This window comes from Phaenicophaeus curvirostris, chromosome Z, assembly GCF_032191515.1.
Source record: "Phaenicophaeus curvirostris isolate KB17595 chromosome Z, BPBGC_Pcur_1.0, whole genome shotgun sequence".
Lineage (NCBI taxonomy): Eukaryota > Metazoa > Chordata > Aves > Cuculiformes > Cuculidae > Phaenicophaeus > Phaenicophaeus curvirostris.
The window spans coordinates 55670662-55689820 of record NC_091431.1 but is presented as its reverse complement, the minus strand read 5'-3'; the positions used below and the strand labels follow the sequence as shown (position 1 = coordinate 55689820).

Below are 19159 nucleotides of genomic sequence, written 5' to 3'. Positions count from 1 at the left end.
AGGGGCGACCTCATTGCTCTCTACAACTACCTGAAAGGACATTGTAGAGAGGAGGGTGCTGGCCTCTTCTCCCAAGTGACAGGGGCCAGGACAAGAGGGAATGGCCTTAAGCTCCACCAGGGGAGGTTTAGGCTGGACTTTAGGAAAAAATTTTTCACAAAAAGGGTCATTGGGCACTGGAACAGGCTGCCCAGGGAGGTGGTTGATTCACCTTCCCTGGAGGTGTTTAAGGCACGTGTGGATGAGGTGCTAAGGGGCTCGGTTTAGTGTTTGATAGGAATGGTTGGACTCGATGATCCGGTGGGTCTTTTCCAACTTGGTGATTCTGTGATTCTGCATGATTCTTGCATGCCAGCATTTTCTGACTAAGGGTTAAAAAATGTCTGTATTTCAATGTGCATCCACTCATACTGAGTGAAGCAATCAAGTTGAGCCCTATCTCACTGTGACAGGTTACAACATATTCTATGACCACCTATGTGACTCTCCCTTCCCACTCTTAGTTCCTGAGCTATAAGGTTAGTCTCTTTTGTGTCAGACCTGTTAAATGATTTACATTACAAATAATGTTGATATACAGGAGCAGGCAAAATCCTGTCATGATTCCTTGAAACTGGTTTTGAAAATTACCATGTAAAACATCTTCTGTGTAAAAAAGTCTGTATCTTTATCACAATAAGAAAAAAAAAAAGGTTGCTCAAGCCTTTAGAAGTCTTGTCTCTGAATATAAATCTTTAGTTATGTTCAGAGAAAATGTTTTCTACTACTTGTACTTGAACATGACCAAAAGGTTTACAAGCAGTATTATCAAATGCCAACCACAAATTTACATATTAATACTGTATTATTCTTTTTCACTTATTTAAGGGATGTAGAAAAGAAATAAACTTCTGTCCTAGAAGCAACATCTGCCATCCTGCACCTGCCACTGTCCAATCAAAAGAAAATGTCCAATCAAGAAGAAATTGCTTGATCTTACCTGCTGGACTCGGCAGATGTAATGGCAATCAGAGGAGGAATCCTCAGTGGAAGAGTTGTGGGCCTTGGGATAGTCTCAGTATCAATTTTTTTATCCCAGTCTGCCTGTTCTAACTGCCTGAAAGCCAGGGGAGGGAGCTGGATATTACGGGATGATAATCTCCGCACAAGATAGGGCTCCATTCCCTGAAAAGGCTCTTCGTCTTCAGTACCGTGATGCAGAGCTTCTTCTGAAACCTACAATGAAAGCAAAAAAATATGCATCAGGTTAGAAAGTACCTATCATGTTAATTTGGTAACTTTAATTTCTTTCAGTAAGTGAGTTTCTTATAAATATTATTTATGAGAAACTGTCATTATGAAGAAATTTTAAAAGAATTTTAAAATGCAATAATAAGTTTCTAGGGTTTATACAATTTGGGATTTTAAAAGCAAACAGAGTACATTTTTATGATGAGATTAACACAACACTGTATAATGTATGTGCTAATACAGGGAACAAAAGAGCTCTGCATTAGGTAGATTTCTTTCCCACAATAGACTTGCTTTCCTACAAGTTATCTAGTTTCTGGAAGGACTGAGAGTCCAAATGTCAGTAATAAAATAAAATAAAAGTAGTAGTCAGATATTTGCAACTATACACCTCTAGACTGAAAACAGGAGAAAATCCACCTTAAAATCTCTCAGCTGTCCCAACTCTCATCTTTCTCTCCTGTTCACAGAAATTTCATGCTAATAGTAAGTGGTAGGTACTTAAAACAACCACTGTAGTGCTTAGAAACAGTGAATAATTAGAATCTATGAAGGACAAGTCCTAATGAAATCTTAAATCTAAGCATTAGTAAACAATATTTTTAATTTAATCAGCTAAACCACTTGTAATATTCTTTGGGTTATATAAGAATGATAGACAATCAGGAAAGAAATCTCTAAATGATACTGATTTACAGGGGAGATAAATTCTTAGGGAAGTTTTCAGAACTTTTAACAAAGAGTCCACCATTATGGGACAATATTTTCAAAGAATTAGTTTTCTGATACCACTGATTTTCTGAGAAGCCCGTTGTAGTAATGAGAAGAAATTGAGGAGGGGTTCTCTATGTCTTACACAAAGTCTTTTACTATTACTTGGTAAGTTCCCCAGCACAGATACCACTACCTGTACTTATTGCCTTGATTACTTTCCTGTGAAGAAACTCAAGCTCCACATAAATCTAAAGATTTGCTACATCTAATCTAATAATTAGAAGTACAGTACGTATAGCTATATATTACCCTTGCAAAGTCCAGTATCAATAGCTTCATGGGCTCAATGCAATACTTAAAACTGAATATTCACCTGTGCCAAACTAGAGTCATGTATTGTGATGAGGACTGATACATATCTGCAAGAAAAATATGTGTAGCAATGTATTTATTCTGTGCAGGCAGGGAGAGCCATCAATGAAACACCTTTCATGATGAGTAATATTAATAAGCTCCATTTATACTCAGAGCTTGAGCAGTTGCTGTGAGTAAACTATTTCTAATTATTTTTTTAATTATGAAATCTAAATTAATAATTTAGCTATTTTTCTTAATCTAACTGTAGTGTAGTTTAAGCATACAAATATTATAAAATGGTATGCATTAATGCATGTACTCTGAAGCAAATCAACACCAAAATCAATCACTGTGAAAATACAAGAATGAATGTGTTATAGTCATCCAGGGAGAAGTTTAACTTCAAGGCCTGTATTTCCAGTGTATACATAGTGGATATTCAAGACAGCTGAATAAATTAAAAAATAATAATGAAATTAATTATAGATTTGAAAGAAAAGAAAAATGTTGATGTCAGAGCTAGAAATAGTCTACCACATGAGGTTACTTGATCACTTAATTTTTTGACAGCTCTGAAAATCGTAGAAATCCTTGCATTGCAGCCAGAGGCTATCAGAATCAGATTGCTGAATTGAGAAAATGAACTCACTGGCAACTTCTTGTTCAACTCATATGCAAAAATCAGACAAGTAGACTATTATGGCATAAATAAAACTATAAGGGAGATGGAAGAATTCCAACTCAAATATTAAAGCCAAGCTTTGGAGAATTAAAATAATAGGCATCTAGTGTACATGTGGATGACAATGGAAAAATTAAATCAATTAGTGGAAAAACAGGCCACTGATTCATGTACAGATATTCAGGCATTTAAAAATGCCTGAATGAGGCTGGATGAGGGGAAGGCTGTGGATGCCGGATGAGGGGAAGGCTGTGGATGTGGTCTTCCTGGACTTCAGTAAAGCCTTTGACACAGTTACTCACAGCATTCTGCTTCGGAAACTGTCAGCCTCTGGGTGGAAAACTGGTTGGATGTCCGGGCCCAGAGAGTGGTGGTAAATGGTGTGAAATCCAGCTGGAGGCCAGTGACAAGTGGGGTTCCCCAGGGCTCAGTGCTGGGTCCAGCCCTGTTCAATGTCTTTATCAATGACCTGGATGAAGGCATCGAGTGCACCCTTAGCAAGTTTGCGGACGACTCTAAGCTGGGTGGGAGTGTCGATCTGCTGGAGGGTAGGGAGGCTCCAAAGGGATCTGAACAGGCTGGACCGCTGGGCTGAGTCCAATGGCATGAGGTTTAACAAGACCAAATGCCGGGTCCTGCACTTGGGGCACAACAACCCTGTGCAGTGCTACAGACTAGGAGAAGTCTGGCTAGAAAGCTGCCTGGAGGAGAGGGACCTGGGGGTGTTGGTTGACAACCGACTGAACATGAGCCAGCAGTGTGCCCAGGTGGCCAAGAAGGCCAATGGCATCTTGGCTTGGATCAGAAACGGTGTGACCAGCAGGTCCAGGGAGGTTCTTCTCCCTCTGTACTCGGCACTGGTGAGACCGCTCCTCGAATCCTGTGTTCAGTTCTGGGCCCCTCACCACAAGAAGGATGTTGAGGCTCTGGAGCGAGTCCAGAGAAGAGCAACAAAGCTGGCGAGGGGGCTGGAGAACAGGCGTTAGGAGGAGAGGCTGAGAGAGCTGGAGTTGTTTAGCCTGGAGGCTAAGAGGAGGCTGAGGGGAGACCTCATTGCTCTCTACAACTACCTGAAAGGAGGTTGTAGAGAGGAGGGTGCTGGCCTCTTCTCCCAAGTGACAGGGGACAGGACAAGAGGGAATGGCCTCAAGCTCCGCCAGGGGAGGTTTAGGCTGGACTTTAGGAAAAAATTTCTCACAGAAAGGGTCATTGGGCACTGGAACAGGCTGCCCAGGGAGGTGGTTGAGTCACTTTCCCTGGAGGTGTTTACGGCACGTGTGGATGAGGTGCTAAGGGGCTTGGTTTAGTGTTTGATAGGAATGGTTGGACTCGATGATCCGGTGGGTCTCTTCCACCCTGGTTGTTCTATGATTCTATGATTCTATGATTCTATGATTCTATGAAAAAAGGAGATGTTGATTATATTGTTTTTACTCATCCTGGCAAACAGAAGAAAAGCATGCATTACTAGTTTTTCTTTATTTGTGAACATGATTGTGAGGAGCATTATGCTTACTCATGGAATCATAGAACTCCTGATTGCAAGGGCCCTCATGAAGAAGTCCAGTCCAACCTCACATTCAGAACAGGACTATCACCAACACTAAATCACATCAGCTATGGCTTTGTTTGACTCTCAAAAACCTTGAACAATAAAATTTCCTCAGCCTCTGTGGATAACCTGCTCTGGTGTTGCACTGTATTCCTAATGAAGAAGATTTTCGTGGTGTCCAATCTAAATGTCCCTTGCCCCTCCTTAGACAGCATGCCACCACTGAGAAGAGCTTAAATTTGTTGTCTTGTGCCACCGCGCTTCAAGTAGCTTCAGGCTGCCATTAGATTACCTTTTACCACCTCCACAGCAGACTAAGTAAGCTCAACCCCCTCAAGCTGTCATCTCTGACCATGTTCTCTAGGCTCTGGCCATCCTGGTAGCCCTCTTCTGGGCTCCTACCATACCCTTTGACCCACTAGCTGCAGTCATTTGGATGCCTAGTTTGTTTTATTTGTCATGAGAAGTGCATTGCTTGGCTGTAATCCACCCTGCAGTCCTTCGAAGCCCCCAGGTCCTTTCCAGCATGGTTGTGACCCAGTCAGTTCTTCAGGTTATCCTACATAAATGCCAGACTCTGCACTTCGACACAGGCTGTGGTATCAGCCCCTCACAGCGATATGCTCATTATCAGCTGCCAGCCAGATGCTGAGCCCTCAGTCTCTACACTTTGATCCCAGAAGTGGAACTAGTTTTCCTTTCATTCAGCCCAGATTTCATGGCTGGAATTCAAATTGGTGTGATCTGTTATGAGAGATTTGCCACAACAAAGAGGGCAGAGCAGGAGAAGTATCAAACAAATGGCAGTCTCAAACAGAATGATTGAGAATTCCAGAATATAAGCAAATAGATAAGACCACTGTTGAAGCTCTGAGAGCTCCTCTCACAAGTCTGTGATGCCAGATGGGATCCATCCAAGAGTACTGAGGGATCTTGCAGAGAAGCTTGCCAAAGCCACTCTCCATCATTTATCAGTAGTCTTGGTTAACTGGGGAGGTAGTAAACAACTGAAGGCTTGTCAATGTGATGCCCATCTACAAGAAGTGCCAAAAGCAGAATCCAGGAAACTACAGATCTGTCAGCCTGACCTTAGTATCAGGGAAGATTATGAAATGGTTCTCAAATGCACTCAATCAGACACGTGCAGCATAACATGGAGATCAGGCCCAGCCAACATGGGTTCATGAAAGGCAGGTCCTGCTTCACCAGCCTAATCTCCTCCAACCAAATAACCCACCTAGTGAATGAGGAAAGGGCTGCGGATGTTATTTTCTGGACTTTAGTAAAGCTTTTGATACTGTCTCCCACAACATTCTTCTAGAGAAGCTGGTGGCTCATGGCTAAAACAGGTGTATTCTTCACTAGATAAAAAAACCCTGGCTGAATAGCTGAGCCCAGAGAGCTGAGGTGGATGTAGGTTAATCCAGCTGGCAGCTAGTGACAAGCAGTGTTGCTCAGAGCTCAATTTTGGGGCCAGTCTTCTTTGATGTCTCTATCAGTGGCCTGGAAGAGGGGAATGAGTGCTCCCTCAGTAAGTCTGCGGATGACACCAAGCTAGGTGGGAATGTTGATCTGCTTGTAGGCAGAAAGGACCTACAGGGTGATCAGTACAGGCTGGATTGATGGGTCAAAATAAATTGTATGAGGTTTAACAAGGCCAGCTGCCATGTCCTGCACTTGGGACACAACTCCATGCAATGCTACAGACTTGGGAGTAAAAGTGACTGGAAAGCTACCTGGCAGAAGAGGACATGGGGCTGTTGGTTGACAGACAGCTGAACATGATCCAGCAGTGTGTCCAAGGCCAACAGCACCCTGACTTGTATCAGAAATAGCATGGCCAGCAGGAGAAGGGAAGGAATCTTCCGCCTGTACTTGGCACTGGTGAAGCTGCACGTCAAATCCTGTGTTCAGTTTTGGGCCTCTCACTACAAGAAAGACATTGTGGTGCTGGTGCACATCTAGAGAAGGGTGACAAAGCTGGTGAAAGGTCTGGAGCACAAGTCTTATGAGGAGCACTTGAGGGAACTGGGGCTGTTTAGTCTGCAGAAGAATGAAGTCGAGGCCTTATCACTCTCTACAACTATCTGAAAGAAGGATGGAGTGAGGTGGGTGTTGGTCTTTTCTCCCAAGTAACAAGAGATAGGATGAGAGGAAACAGCCTTAAGTTGCATCAGGGAAGGTTTAGATTGGATATTAGGAAAATATTCTTCACTGACAGAGTCATTAAGCTTTGGAAGAGGTTACCCAGGGAGTCACCATCCCTGGAGGTGTCCAGAAAACATGTACTCATGCCACTTCAGGACATGATTTAGTAGCCATGGTGGTGTGGGGCTGACAACTGGACCTAACTAACTTAGAGGTCTTTTGCAGCCTTAGTGATTCTATGATTCTATGTGAAAAATGTGCTTTACACCACAACCAGGAACCATGGTCCTGCCCGGAACCTCTGGCAGAAAGTTGACCTCCAGAGTTTTGGATCTGAGGATACAGAGGATCTGAAGCTGAAAAATTAATATTAGCAGCATATGAAGCAGTTTGAACTCCTTTGGAAGTGGTTGCTACTGAAACACAGTTCCTTGTAGCACTCCAATTGTGGGAGTGCTCACACCGTGGAACTGATGCTAAATGGGCTAAGAGGGTTGCAACAGGCTTGAATGGGAAACCTCAACCATCCAGGAATCCTTTAAGTGATTATGGACTGGCCAGAGGGCCATAACATCAGAGTGTCACTAGAGAAGGTGACTTGTAATGAAGAGGCCCCACATTACCAGAAGATAAAAGAGCAAAATTCCCTGTTTACAGATGTATCCTGTGGTGTTATGGGGAAATATCAAAGGCAGAAAGATGCTGTGTGGAGTTCTACACCACACATTTCAGAAACTGCTGAAGGAAAAGGTTTGCAGAAGTGAAAGCCATCCAGCTGGCTTTAGATATTGCTGAATGAGAAAAATGGACAGTACTTTATATTGACTCATGGTTGATGGAAAATGTTCTGTGCAGGTAGCTACAACAATTGAAGCAGAGCAACTGACAGCACAGAGGTAAACCCATACGGGCTGCAGAATTGTAGCAAGATATTGCTGCCTAGGCAGAGAACTTAGTTGTAAAAGTATATCACCTTGGTGTACACATACCCATAAGTCACTTCACTGAAGAACATTGAAATAGCTGGCAGGTGGATCAGGCTGCTAGAATTGAAGTGGCTCAAGCAGCTCTGGACTGGAAACATAAGAGTGAGCTCAATGGGCCCATGACACATCAGGACATTGAAAAAGGGACACAAATGGACTCAAGATTGAGGGGTTGACTTGACCATTGATGCCATTGCACAGGTTTTCCATGAATGTAAAATATGTACTGTAATCAATCAAGCCAAACTGCTAAAGCCTTTTTTGTTTAGAGGACAATGGCTTACATATCAATACGGGGAAGGCTGACAGATAAATTACATCACACTATCTCAAACCTGCTACAGCAAGCACCATGTGCTTACAATGGTACAAGTGACTACAGGATGGCTGGAAACATAGACTGTCACCCATGGCAGTGCCTAGAATACCCTCTTGGGCTTTGAAAAGCAAGTTTAATGGTAACACAATATCCCTGAAAAAACTGAGTGCAACTCAGGAGAAGCTGGAAGTCATCATGCAATTGTAAAACTATGATGTAACTGCAACAACAGAAACATGATGGAATGACTCACAACTAGAGTGTTGCTATGGACAGCTATATACTCTTCCAAAAGTTTGGGCAAGAAAGGAAAGCCCATGGGGTAGCCCTGTGTATTAGAGAGTGTTTTGGTTATCTACAGCTTCTGATTGTGATGAAAGGCTCAAGTGATTATGGGTAAGAATCAGGAGAAAGGCCAACAAGGCAGATGTGATGGTGGGAGTCTGTTACAGGCTGTCCAGTCAAGGTAAAGGGGCAGATGAAATATTCTATAAGCAGCTAGGAGAAGTCTCACAATGGCGAGGCCTTGCTCTCATGGCGGACTTCAACGCCTGCTGGAAATACAGTACAGTGGAGAGCAAAAAGTCTAGGAGGTTCCTGGAGTGTGTGGAACATAAATTGCTGACACAGTTGGTGAGTAAACCAAGTAAGGACCTGTTGTTTTCAAACAGAACAGAATTTCTGGGTGATGTGATGCTTGGAGGCTGTTTGGGCACATCAATCATGAAATGACAGAGTTTCCAGTTTTTGAAGTATTAAGGAATATGGTTAGCAGAACTGTTACCTTGGAATTCTGGAGTGCAGATCTTGGCTTATGTAAGGAACTGGTTGACAGAGTCCCTTGGGAGGCAGTTCCAAAGGGCAAAGGAGTCCAGGAAGGCTGGACACTATTCAGGAATTAAATTTTAAGGGCACAATAGCAAGCCATCCTCGTGTACCAAAAGGCAAGCTGATGGGGAAGAAAAGTGATCTGGCTGAACACTGAGCTTTGGCTGCAACTCAGTAAAAGAGGAAGAACTTAGGACCTTTGGAGGAAAAAGCAGGTAACTCAGGACTACGAGGAGGTTGTGAGGTTATGCAAGGGGGAAATTTGAAAGGTAACTGCCCTGCTAGAACTTAAACAGTCTACTGCTGTAAAAGACAATAAAAAAAATTACAAATACATTAGCAGCAAAAGGAGAGCTAAAGAGAATCTCCTTCCTTTATTGGATGTGAGGGGTAAATATTGTGACAAAGCATGAGGAAAAGGCTGAGGCATTTAATGCCTTCTTTGCCTTTAATAGTAAGACCAGGTTGTTCCCAGGGCACAAGCCCCCTGAGCTGGGTGACACGGACAGAGAGAAGAATGAAGCCCAAATAATCCAACAGGAAATGCACAAGTCTATGGAGGCATGTGAGATCCACTTGAGAGTACTAAGGTAGCTGGTAGAAGTGCTCACCAAACCCCTTTCAATCATTTATCAGCAGTCCTGGCTGGTTAGCAAATATGACACCCGCTTACAAGAACAGCTGAAAGGAGGATCCAGGGAACTACAGGCCTGTCAGCCTGACCTCAGTGTTGAGGAATGCTATGGAGCAGATAATTTTGCCTGCCATCACATGACAAATACTGAACAACATGGTAATCAGTCCCAATCAGCATGGGTTTATGAAGCAGATCCTAACTAACCTGATCTCCTTCTATGAAAAGGTGAACCACATAGTGGATGAGGGAAAGCCTTTGGATATTTTCTGTATAGACTTTACTAAAGACTCTGACATGTTTCCCCATGGCATTCTCCTGGAGAAACTAGATGCTCATGGCTTAGACAGACATACTCTTCTCTAGGTAAAAAGCTGGATGGATGGATGGACCCACAGAGTTGTGGTAAATGGAGCTAAACCTAGTCAGCATGCAGCCACAAGCAATGTTCCCTAAGGCTCAGTTTTGGGGTCAGTATTGTTTAATATCTTTATTGATGATCTGGACAAGGGGATTGAGTGCACTCTCAGTAGGTTTGCAGACAACACTAAGTTGGGCAGGGATATTGATCTGCTTGATGGTAAGAAGAGTCTTCAGAGGGATCTGGGCAGGTTGGATTGATGGAGCAAGGCCGGCGTATGAGGTTCGACAAGGCTAAGAGCTAGGTTCTGCACCTGGGTGTAACAACCCCATGCAATGCTACAGTCTTAAGGAAGAGTGGCTGTTAACCAGCACCTCCAGATTCTTTTTCATCAGGCCAGATGAACATGAGCCAGCAGCGTGCACAGGTGGCCAAGAAGGCCAACAGCATCCTGACTTTTATCAGAAACAGCATGGCCAGCAGGAGTAGGGAAGTGATTGTGACCCTGTACTCAGCACTGGTGAGGCTGCACATCAAATACTATGTTCAGTTTTCAGTCCCTCACTACAAGACATTGAGCTGCTGGAGCATGTCCAGAGAAGAGCAACAAAACTGGTGAGGGATCTGGTGCACAAATCATATAAGGAGCAGTTGATGGAACTGGGGTTGTTTAGTCTGGCGAAAATGAAGCTTAGGTGTAAGAAGGTTTGCCTCAAACAACTTAAGATGAGACATTGTCATGCCTCTCCTGAAGAAACTGATAGCTGGATGGAAGGGGGAGTCTATGGGGGAGTTGCTGATAAGAAACAAGTTCTGCCAGAAGTGGAGCATTGTCTTGTCTACAACTATTGATGCCCCACCCCGTGTGTGAAAAGGGAGGAAGGGGAGCTGCTGATAAGGAAAATGTCCTGCCCGAGGGTGGGCCGTTGTCCTATCTCCAGCCCTGACTCTCTACCTGAAGCAATCCTGACTGCTGATGGACTATCTGATAAGCAACAAAAGGAGAAATTTTATAGGGAGTGACAATCACCAAGTCCTTTATCCAGAATCTCCTTGAAGGCCTGAATGAATATGATAATCACTCTCCACCTGATGGGAGGACCCTTGACAATTGGTACAGATAAAAACTCACACCTTGGATCCAATACACAGAAGAATCCACTGGAACTCTGGGGTGGTGATATATCTTTCTATTTCTTTTCCTTTTCTCTTTTCCCTCTTTATCTTTGTTCTTCTCTTCACCTTTTCCTGGCTTACTGAAACATTTAAGCACACCAGAATTTTGCTCCTTGCTCAATAAAGAAAAGTTCCTTTTTTCATGTTTGTAGTTGCTCGATGTGGCTGCATCGTTATTTGCTTCACAGGGATCTCAATCTTGATTCTGTGTCAAACCAGGCTTGAACCAAGGGTTCTCAAACTGGTCCCTGAAATCAGGGGAGACCTTGTCACCCTCTATAACTACCTGAAAAAAAGTTGTAGCAAGGTGGGTGCCAGTCTTTTCTTCACAAGTAATGAGTGATAGGACGAGGAAGAACAGTACCAGAGAATATTTAGACCGAATATTGGGAAAAAATTCTTCATTGAAAGCACTGTCAAACACTGGACCAGTCTGCCCAGAGAAGCTGAGTGACCATCCCTCAAGGTATTTAAAAGACATGTAGACATAGTGTTTAGGGACAGAGTTTAGTGGTGGACTTCGCAGTTTTCGCTTGTAGTTTAACAGTTTGACTTGATGATCATAAGGGTCTTTTCCAGCCTAAATAATTCTATAATTCCATGATTTCTGAGACAATTTCATAAGCAAGTGGGACAAGTAGTATGACATTGACTGAGTATTTCACATTGCCTATCATGCACCATTCTCCAGGAAAACTGAACGGTGATATGGTCTACACTAAGAGCAATGGGTGCTGGGACATTCCGGCACTGCAATGTAAATTTAGCAGAAGCCACTTGGCTAGTTAGCACTAGAGGATCTGCCAGTCAGCCTGTCCCTGCACAGTCAAAACCCCTGTGCACTGTGGAAGGAGATAAGGTCTCTGTAGCACATATAAATGAACTGGCTGGGGAAAACAGTCTGGGTTATTCCTCCCTTAGAAAAGGGAAAACCTATTTGTGTGACTGTTTTTATCAAGAATCTGGGTGCATTTGGTGGGTAATGCAGAAGGACAAGAAAGTCCAATGTGTACTTCAATATGATTTAATCCTATGTGAAAGTAATCCATTATTTAGGTTGTATGATGGCAGTGTTATGTAATGCTGTATGTCACCACTGCTATAGCTGCCATGCATCAAAGGTATTATAGCAGGAACCTCTTGCTGCCAGCCAGGCTAGAAGCAAGAAGGGAAATTATTTGCAGTGTTAAATCTTATGGTCTAGTCCAAAGGGACCAGGAGTAGAAACTCTAATGGATATACCTTTAAATTGTGTAATCCATAATTTGAATTGTGTGTTATAGAAAGCACCACAGCAGAAACCACCTGAATCAATGAAGGTTGAACCTCAGAAAAAGCAATGCAAGTGTAGCAGTGACCCAACTTGAGCTGGTTTTGGTGGCTAGTAACTCCATGCTACACACCACCTCTCCAGTTCTGAATGAATAACAAAACAGATGGAGCCAAAATCATTAACCAAATGAACTTAATGAACATTTTGCGGATATTTATGGACATTTTACAGACATTTTAGGGGAGAAGGTGTAGTTAGTGAGGACATATTTCAGTAGTGTAGGATCTGATCATGATGTAAATAGTATAGACTGAGGGGGTGAAGAATGCTTTGGTTTGGGCTGGGACAGAGTTAAATTCCTTTATAGCAGCTTTTATGAATCTGTGTTTTGTAGTTGTGCTGTAAATAGTGTTGATAACACACTGATGTTTTAGTTATTGTTCAGTATTTGCTTACACAGTGTCAAGGCCTTTTCTCCTTCTCACACTTCCCCACCAGCAAGTAAATGGAGGTGCACAGAAATGTGGGAAGTGACATGGGATGGCTCACCCCAACTGATAAAAGGGATATTTTATACCATGTGATGTGCTCAAAAATAAAACTGTAGTGAGGGGGGAGGTTGGTGGGGAAGCCACTGCTTGGGGACTGGATGGGTACCACTCGGTGGTGAGCACCTGTTTTCATTTGCATCACTTGTTTTTTGTAGGTTTTATTTTACTCTGCATTTTTCCCTTTTCCTTACAATTTTTTTTAAAAAATGTAATTTTAATTATTGAACTACTTATATCTCAACCCATGAGTTTCTCACTTTTACCCTTTCAATTCTCCACCTCATCCCAAAGGCAGGAAGAGGGTGAGCAAGAGCAGATCTGTGGTGCACAGTTGCTGCCCAAGAGTCTTCATGGTTTTTTCTTAGGTGTTTATGATCTGAATAGCTACAAGTTCTGCAGATGTTAATCTAATTCCACAAAACCTACTGAAGATACAAGGATGACATCTCATTTTTATAGCCAACAGTCAGAGACACAATGAGATAAACTGTAAAACAGTCTCTAAAAGAAAAGAGAACAAGGCTGGAGTAAACATTGCTACACAGTCCTTACCAATCCTACAAGCAGCTTTAGTCTATGGTGTCATGTCTAACAGAATATGTGGTCAGGCCATTCAAGTTTATACTGCTGTATATGTTATAAATTGTAGTATAAACATAAGGAAACGAAAAAGGTAATTCTGGTTCAGCCTGATTTTTCAGTGCTTGACCTTCTACCTTAGTGATTTTCATGACAAATTCAGCATGTTACATTTAATTTTCTTTCAAAAAACAGATGACGTGTTTCCATCATGGAGAGTGACATTGGCTCGCACTCCGCTCCTCAGCTAAGCTGAAACTTTAGGTTCACTACAAAAATGGTAAAGACACAAAAAAATTTAAATAAAAGCAGTAGATTGTTGTTAGCTAGTCATCTATTTGAGGTGTAGCTAATGTAAAATTAGAGATTTAGAAATAACTGTTTGCTTTTGCTTTTTTTTTTTTTCTTTCAGAGCCCTAGATTCTGCTTCAGGCTAAATATTTCAGGAAACATAGTTTATTCTTTCTCCATGACTCCAAGATTCTCCCGTATCCCCCAACTCTGCAATATGTTGCTGTACATGATCAATGTTATGTTTTGCAAGGGACTGTCACAGCTGTACGTAGCAAAAAAAGCCCATTCCAAAGGTTGCAGAGAATATATAGAATGTAGCTTCTTCTTGGTGAGATGGTATACATGCCACATCCTGTTGCCCAACTCCCCACAAAGAAGTAGCCTGAGAGGCTCAGAAGCCTCTTGCTGGAACAGTGCCACTAGCAAACATGTTTCCTTTTGTACCTAAACTCAGTTTTTCCTCTGGTTCTTAAAAATCTATCAAAATTCTTTTTCCTGTTCATTTTTCTTCTCTTTCCCTGACTTTTGCTCCTGTCCTTTTCTTGAATGGATAGTTTTCTTTTTATTTTCTTAATGTCAGCAGAGGTTTCTTGGAAGAAACCAGGGATGGCAGGGGAAAGAAGGCAGATAACTGCATAACTGATTTCTGTAATTTGCTCTGGCATCTTTGCTGAGTCTGGCTGGGATGGAGTTGATTTTCTTTATAGCAGCCCCTGTGGCACTAAGTTTTGGATTTGTGACCAGAACACTGTTGTTAATACAATGATGCTTTATCAATTACTGAGCACTGTTTAAGGAGTGTCCAGGCCTTTTCTGTCTCTCATGCTGCACCCCTGGGTAATAGGCTGGGGGTGCACAAGAGGTTGTGAGGGAACACGGAACACAGCCAGGACAGCTGATCCTAGCTGACCACAGGGGCATTTGTTGCCAAATGACATTGTACTCAACAATAAAATCTTGGAAAAAGTATGAGGAAGATTGAGATTTGGGGTTATGGCATTTGTCTTTCCAAGCAACCATGACACAGGCTGAGGCTTTCCAGAAATGAAGGAGATACCTGTTTTTATTTTCCTATTGAAAGATTTATGCTCTGACAGTCCCTGTGCAAATTTTCACAAGGATGGCAACAGATGCATCTGTAGTCTGAAGTGTGAGAGTGCTAAACTATTCGAAAGCTTAACATCACATTTTAACTGGTGAAAAAGCCTCGTTCTTGTTAGCAGTTGAAGTACCCTGAGTTAGAGTAGCGAAAAACAGTATCATAAGACAACTGATATGGATAATGTTATCCAAGGTTGCAAGTAATGCTTTCGTTTATCGTAAGCAATTTATACCAGTATTCCTTTATGAAATTGTTGGGCAATCATAAGTGAGTGCTGTCATTACTGCTAAACCACCAAGAATGACAACCAAGTTTTGAACAGTACGTATCTAACTTGTTTCATAAAATGATGGAAGATAATAATTGTTAATAAAAACAAAATAATTCCAAAAAATAATTCTGCCCCTGACACTTTTTTTCTCTGAGAATGTACATAAGAGCAAGGAAGTTCCTGTAAGGTGTCTATTAATGAATTCTCTCAAATTGAACATTTTAGAGTTTCTTTTTTGTGTGTGTTAGAGGTGTGGAAGACACTTTTAACCCTTGCCCTGTAACCAATTAATTGAATTCTAGAACATGACATCCAATTTAGATACAAATTAACCTACTTTAGCTCTTTTTATATGGAGCAGACTCCAGGATGGGTGGCCGCCTTGTTATTCTGTTTTTTCCTTAAGTCCCTCTGCTAATTTGATGAATCATTCTCTGGCAAACTTACAGGTCATGAGATCATTTACTAGCCATCTAATTAGCAGGTACATTTCTTAGTCCATATCAGTATTTGGGCATAGATTTTTGTGCAACAAGAAATGATTGTAATCTATGGAACTAAAGTCAGCCACATATAACAAGCTTGCTAGAAAATAAAAACACCCTGAGAAAAGTGAAAAAGGAGAGTCCTGACATGGAAATATGAATTTGTTTTGGTTGCCATTTCTCTGCAAGCCTCTTGACAGACTTAATAAGATTATCAATTTCTCATATCCCTTATCTTTTCCTTGAAAAACATTTTATAGAATATCACAATATGCATCTCTAACAAAGTAGTTATACAGCACCAGTTCTTGAATCATCCATAATCAACCCACCCTGACACACCCTCCCATCCTTTCCATCTGCTGCACAATCTTGTGATGTGGATCAAATAAGTACTGACATCCTAAAGTTTATCCACTCTCTTCCAGGAACAAATAAGGAGAATTCCAAGTGCTTAAAAAAAATCCAATGCTGCAGTCATTCTTCTAACAAATTTGACATATTGGCATAATGTTCTTTAAAAGAATACTAATTGGGGAAAAAAATGGTACAGCTTCTTATATGTCTGTGTGTGCTCCTGCATTACTATGTCACAATATATATCATGCCCACACAACAGTAGAATCAAACTAGAAGGTAGCTGAAAAATTGGTAAAAATAATCACCATGGTTTGTTTATTTTCAGCCCAGAGGCCTACTGTGTACCAAAGAGCCAGAAACCACAATAAAAATTCATTTTGGTGGTTTGATACATGAGGCAAACAATTTATTCTAATGAATTATGAGGTTGCTTCTACCCCACCTACAGAATAGTTTTTTAACTCAGGTCTGTGGTTGGCTTGAGTAAGAAAATAATAATCTCTAATAAGTCTACCTAGTTCTCTACAACATAATTATCTGCACCAAAACATTTTGAGTAAGCTGCCAAAATATTTGGTTTATACTTTTACATATAATAAGTAATTATTATTTTATGCTTTACTAGAAATTGACATAGTATGAGTATTTATGATAACATGAAGTGTTCAAACAGTTCATCTAAACAGAAAGTGGATGGGTACTGACTATTTTAATGACAGTAACACATTTATAGTACAAAAAGAATAGTTCCTGGCTTGAGAGTATTACTATCTGGACTTTCTTCTCAGCTTTATTGACAATTCTTTCATCATTACCATGCCTTAGCTTCTGTAGCTGAAGAACTGATGTAATTGTTCCTATCTAGCTATGAATGTGTTTGAGATCCACTTGCACTGTTTGCTAGCCTAGTTATTTTAGATCTAGACTAAACATACTATCCTCCTTTTAGGTAATCCTGCCTTTTTCATTTCTACATATTCTCCACTTTTTCCTCACCAATAATCATTTTAATATTTTGAAAATATAATCCAAGGAAACTATCAAACCAGTAAAATGTTCTTGCTCTTGGATTCTTTAATTTCTATTAAAAAGTAAATGAGCCTATATTATTCACAGACCATTTCAATGCTGCATTTCACTGTGAAGAGAGTCATTGCTGCTCATTATGTGTGCTATGGGAAAAGAGAAAGGAATGATGATTCATTCTCTTAATCTCGTAGTTAAATAAAATTAACTTCTATACAGTCAGGCAATTCTTTCCCTCTTTTGCCTATGATGCAAATATTTTTAGTGGAAAACCACCTCTAAAACATATTCAGAATAAATTTTTTGTTGTGTCTTTCTTCAAGTGGTTTAAAATAATTACACCATTTAAAACATGATTATGTATCTCATCACGAGTTGAGAAGCATTAATGTGCATAAGAAAATGAACAATTCTTAGTGATAGTATAGTAAATTAGGTGGAGATGGTGGAATTGTTAAGGAATTGGTGCAAGAAATACCCATGTTTATTTCTGTTCTGTATTTAGAAGGTGATAATTATTTGTTCAAAGCAAATGAAGAAAAAGAACTTTCCAGTCCGTTAGTATGGAGAGTTTTCTATGAAAAAGTTTTAAGTCATCAGATTAAATGGTTTCCACCAAGACACCTTAAAAAATGTTGCTGGAGAGTCCTTTAGCTCTTCTAATAATAACAAATCCTGGAAAGTAAGGGTGGCCCTAAAAGACTGGAAAAACAGATTAGACAACCCAGATTCCAGTAGAAGAGTGAGCCTAGCAACATCACAAAAAGAAACAAACAATATTGCTATAGAGATGTAAGAAAAATACAGTAAATTTGACTTCATAGTACACAGATCTTCTCAAACAAGCCATGGGAATTTTGTTGGTATATACACAAGTGTTTTGTAAGGCAAGAAACTAATGACAAAACAAATGTTATATGGATATGATTGTCTCTGATGCAGATACCCTGGGAACTTGCCACTGGAATTGCAGGTTCCCAGCCCTACTTCCACGAGGTTTCAGGCAGAGGACTGAACTCTACCTCATTAAGTGCTCCCTGGTCCTGAGCTTTTTTCCTAGAATCAGAATAATTTAGAATGGAAAAGGCCCTTTAGATCATCAAGTCTAAATGTAAGCATAACACTGCCATGTTCACCATTAAACCATGTCCCTAAGCACCACATCTTCATATCTTTTAAATACCTCCAGGGATGGTGACTCAACCACTTGAATGAAGAAATTTTTCCTAATATTCAATCTCAACCTCAACTTGAAGCTGTTTCCTCTTATCCTATCACTTGTTACCTGGGAAAACCTATCCCAGAGGTAGAAATACAAGACTCCAGCCTCAAGACTGTGTGTGCATTTCCAACATCTTCAGCCTAAGTATTGAATTATTAGAGAGCTTTCCTGGTCCTGTGTTTTCTCAACCAGAATTTTTCCTACAAGTTCTTCTCTTTATCTGTAAAGATTGTTTGTCTAATAGTGTAAGTCTTTTGAAATTATGTCTGCAGTTAGGCAGATGCTCAGCAATCTGAAAAAAATCACGGCAAAAGCAATAAAGAAAACAATCAAAGCAAGTTATTCAAAGTCATGGTGATGATGTATATACAGTTCTGCATTTCAGCTCAGTTAAAATAGGAGATCACGTCAAGAGTATGGCACTCTTTGCTACACACATAAAGAAAGACTCTGTGTATATTGGCTTAGGTTTTGTGGGCTTCAGTAAGGCGGAACTACACTGATCTAGGCTTCATAATGCAATGTCTGTTGCATAGGAGGCTCTCCTTTAGTAATAATCTCAAGTCCTATGGAATCCAGTACCTAAACTAAGAAATTGTGTCAGGCAGCTGCCGACAGATTTTTCCAAGTATTTAAAAAATGTTAGTACAAGATATAGCTTGTTAATGATGATTAAAGTAATCAAGAAACAAAGGCTTACCCCACACTAGCTCTAAGTGTTTGACAGCTGTTGCTAGGAAAAAAACCAGTTTACTCACTGTAACCTAGAGTTCTTCTCCTGCTAAATGTACTCTACTAGATGGCCCTCTGCATGGAAAGGAAGCTGAGATGGGCATATGCAAAAAGTAGAGATCCTGAAATGGACAAACACTTTCTCTATTCCTTTTCATGAGAAAGAGTTATGTGACATCAGATACGTCAAATCTTTCAGCATAAATTAAAGCTTTGAAATAGGTCCTTTGCTTACATCTATAAATGCACCATTCTGACAGAGACATACAAGAGGAAG

The 19159-nt window shown here is 40.8% G+C and overlaps 1 protein-coding gene across 2 annotated transcripts in view; it reads right to left on the bottom strand.

Moving 5' to 3' along the window:
- Nucleotides 1–19159, bottom strand: part of PDE4D (phosphodiesterase 4D) — a 600157-nt gene that overhangs the window by 420398 nt on the left and 160600 nt on the right. For both annotated transcript variants that reach the window (XM_069880216.1, XM_069880215.1), the window contains exon 3: nucleotides 980–1215. In XM_069880216.1, coding sequence (XP_069736317.1) covers nucleotides 980–1215 — 236 coding nt within the window. The remainder of the gene's footprint in view (nucleotides 1–979; nucleotides 1216–19159) is intronic.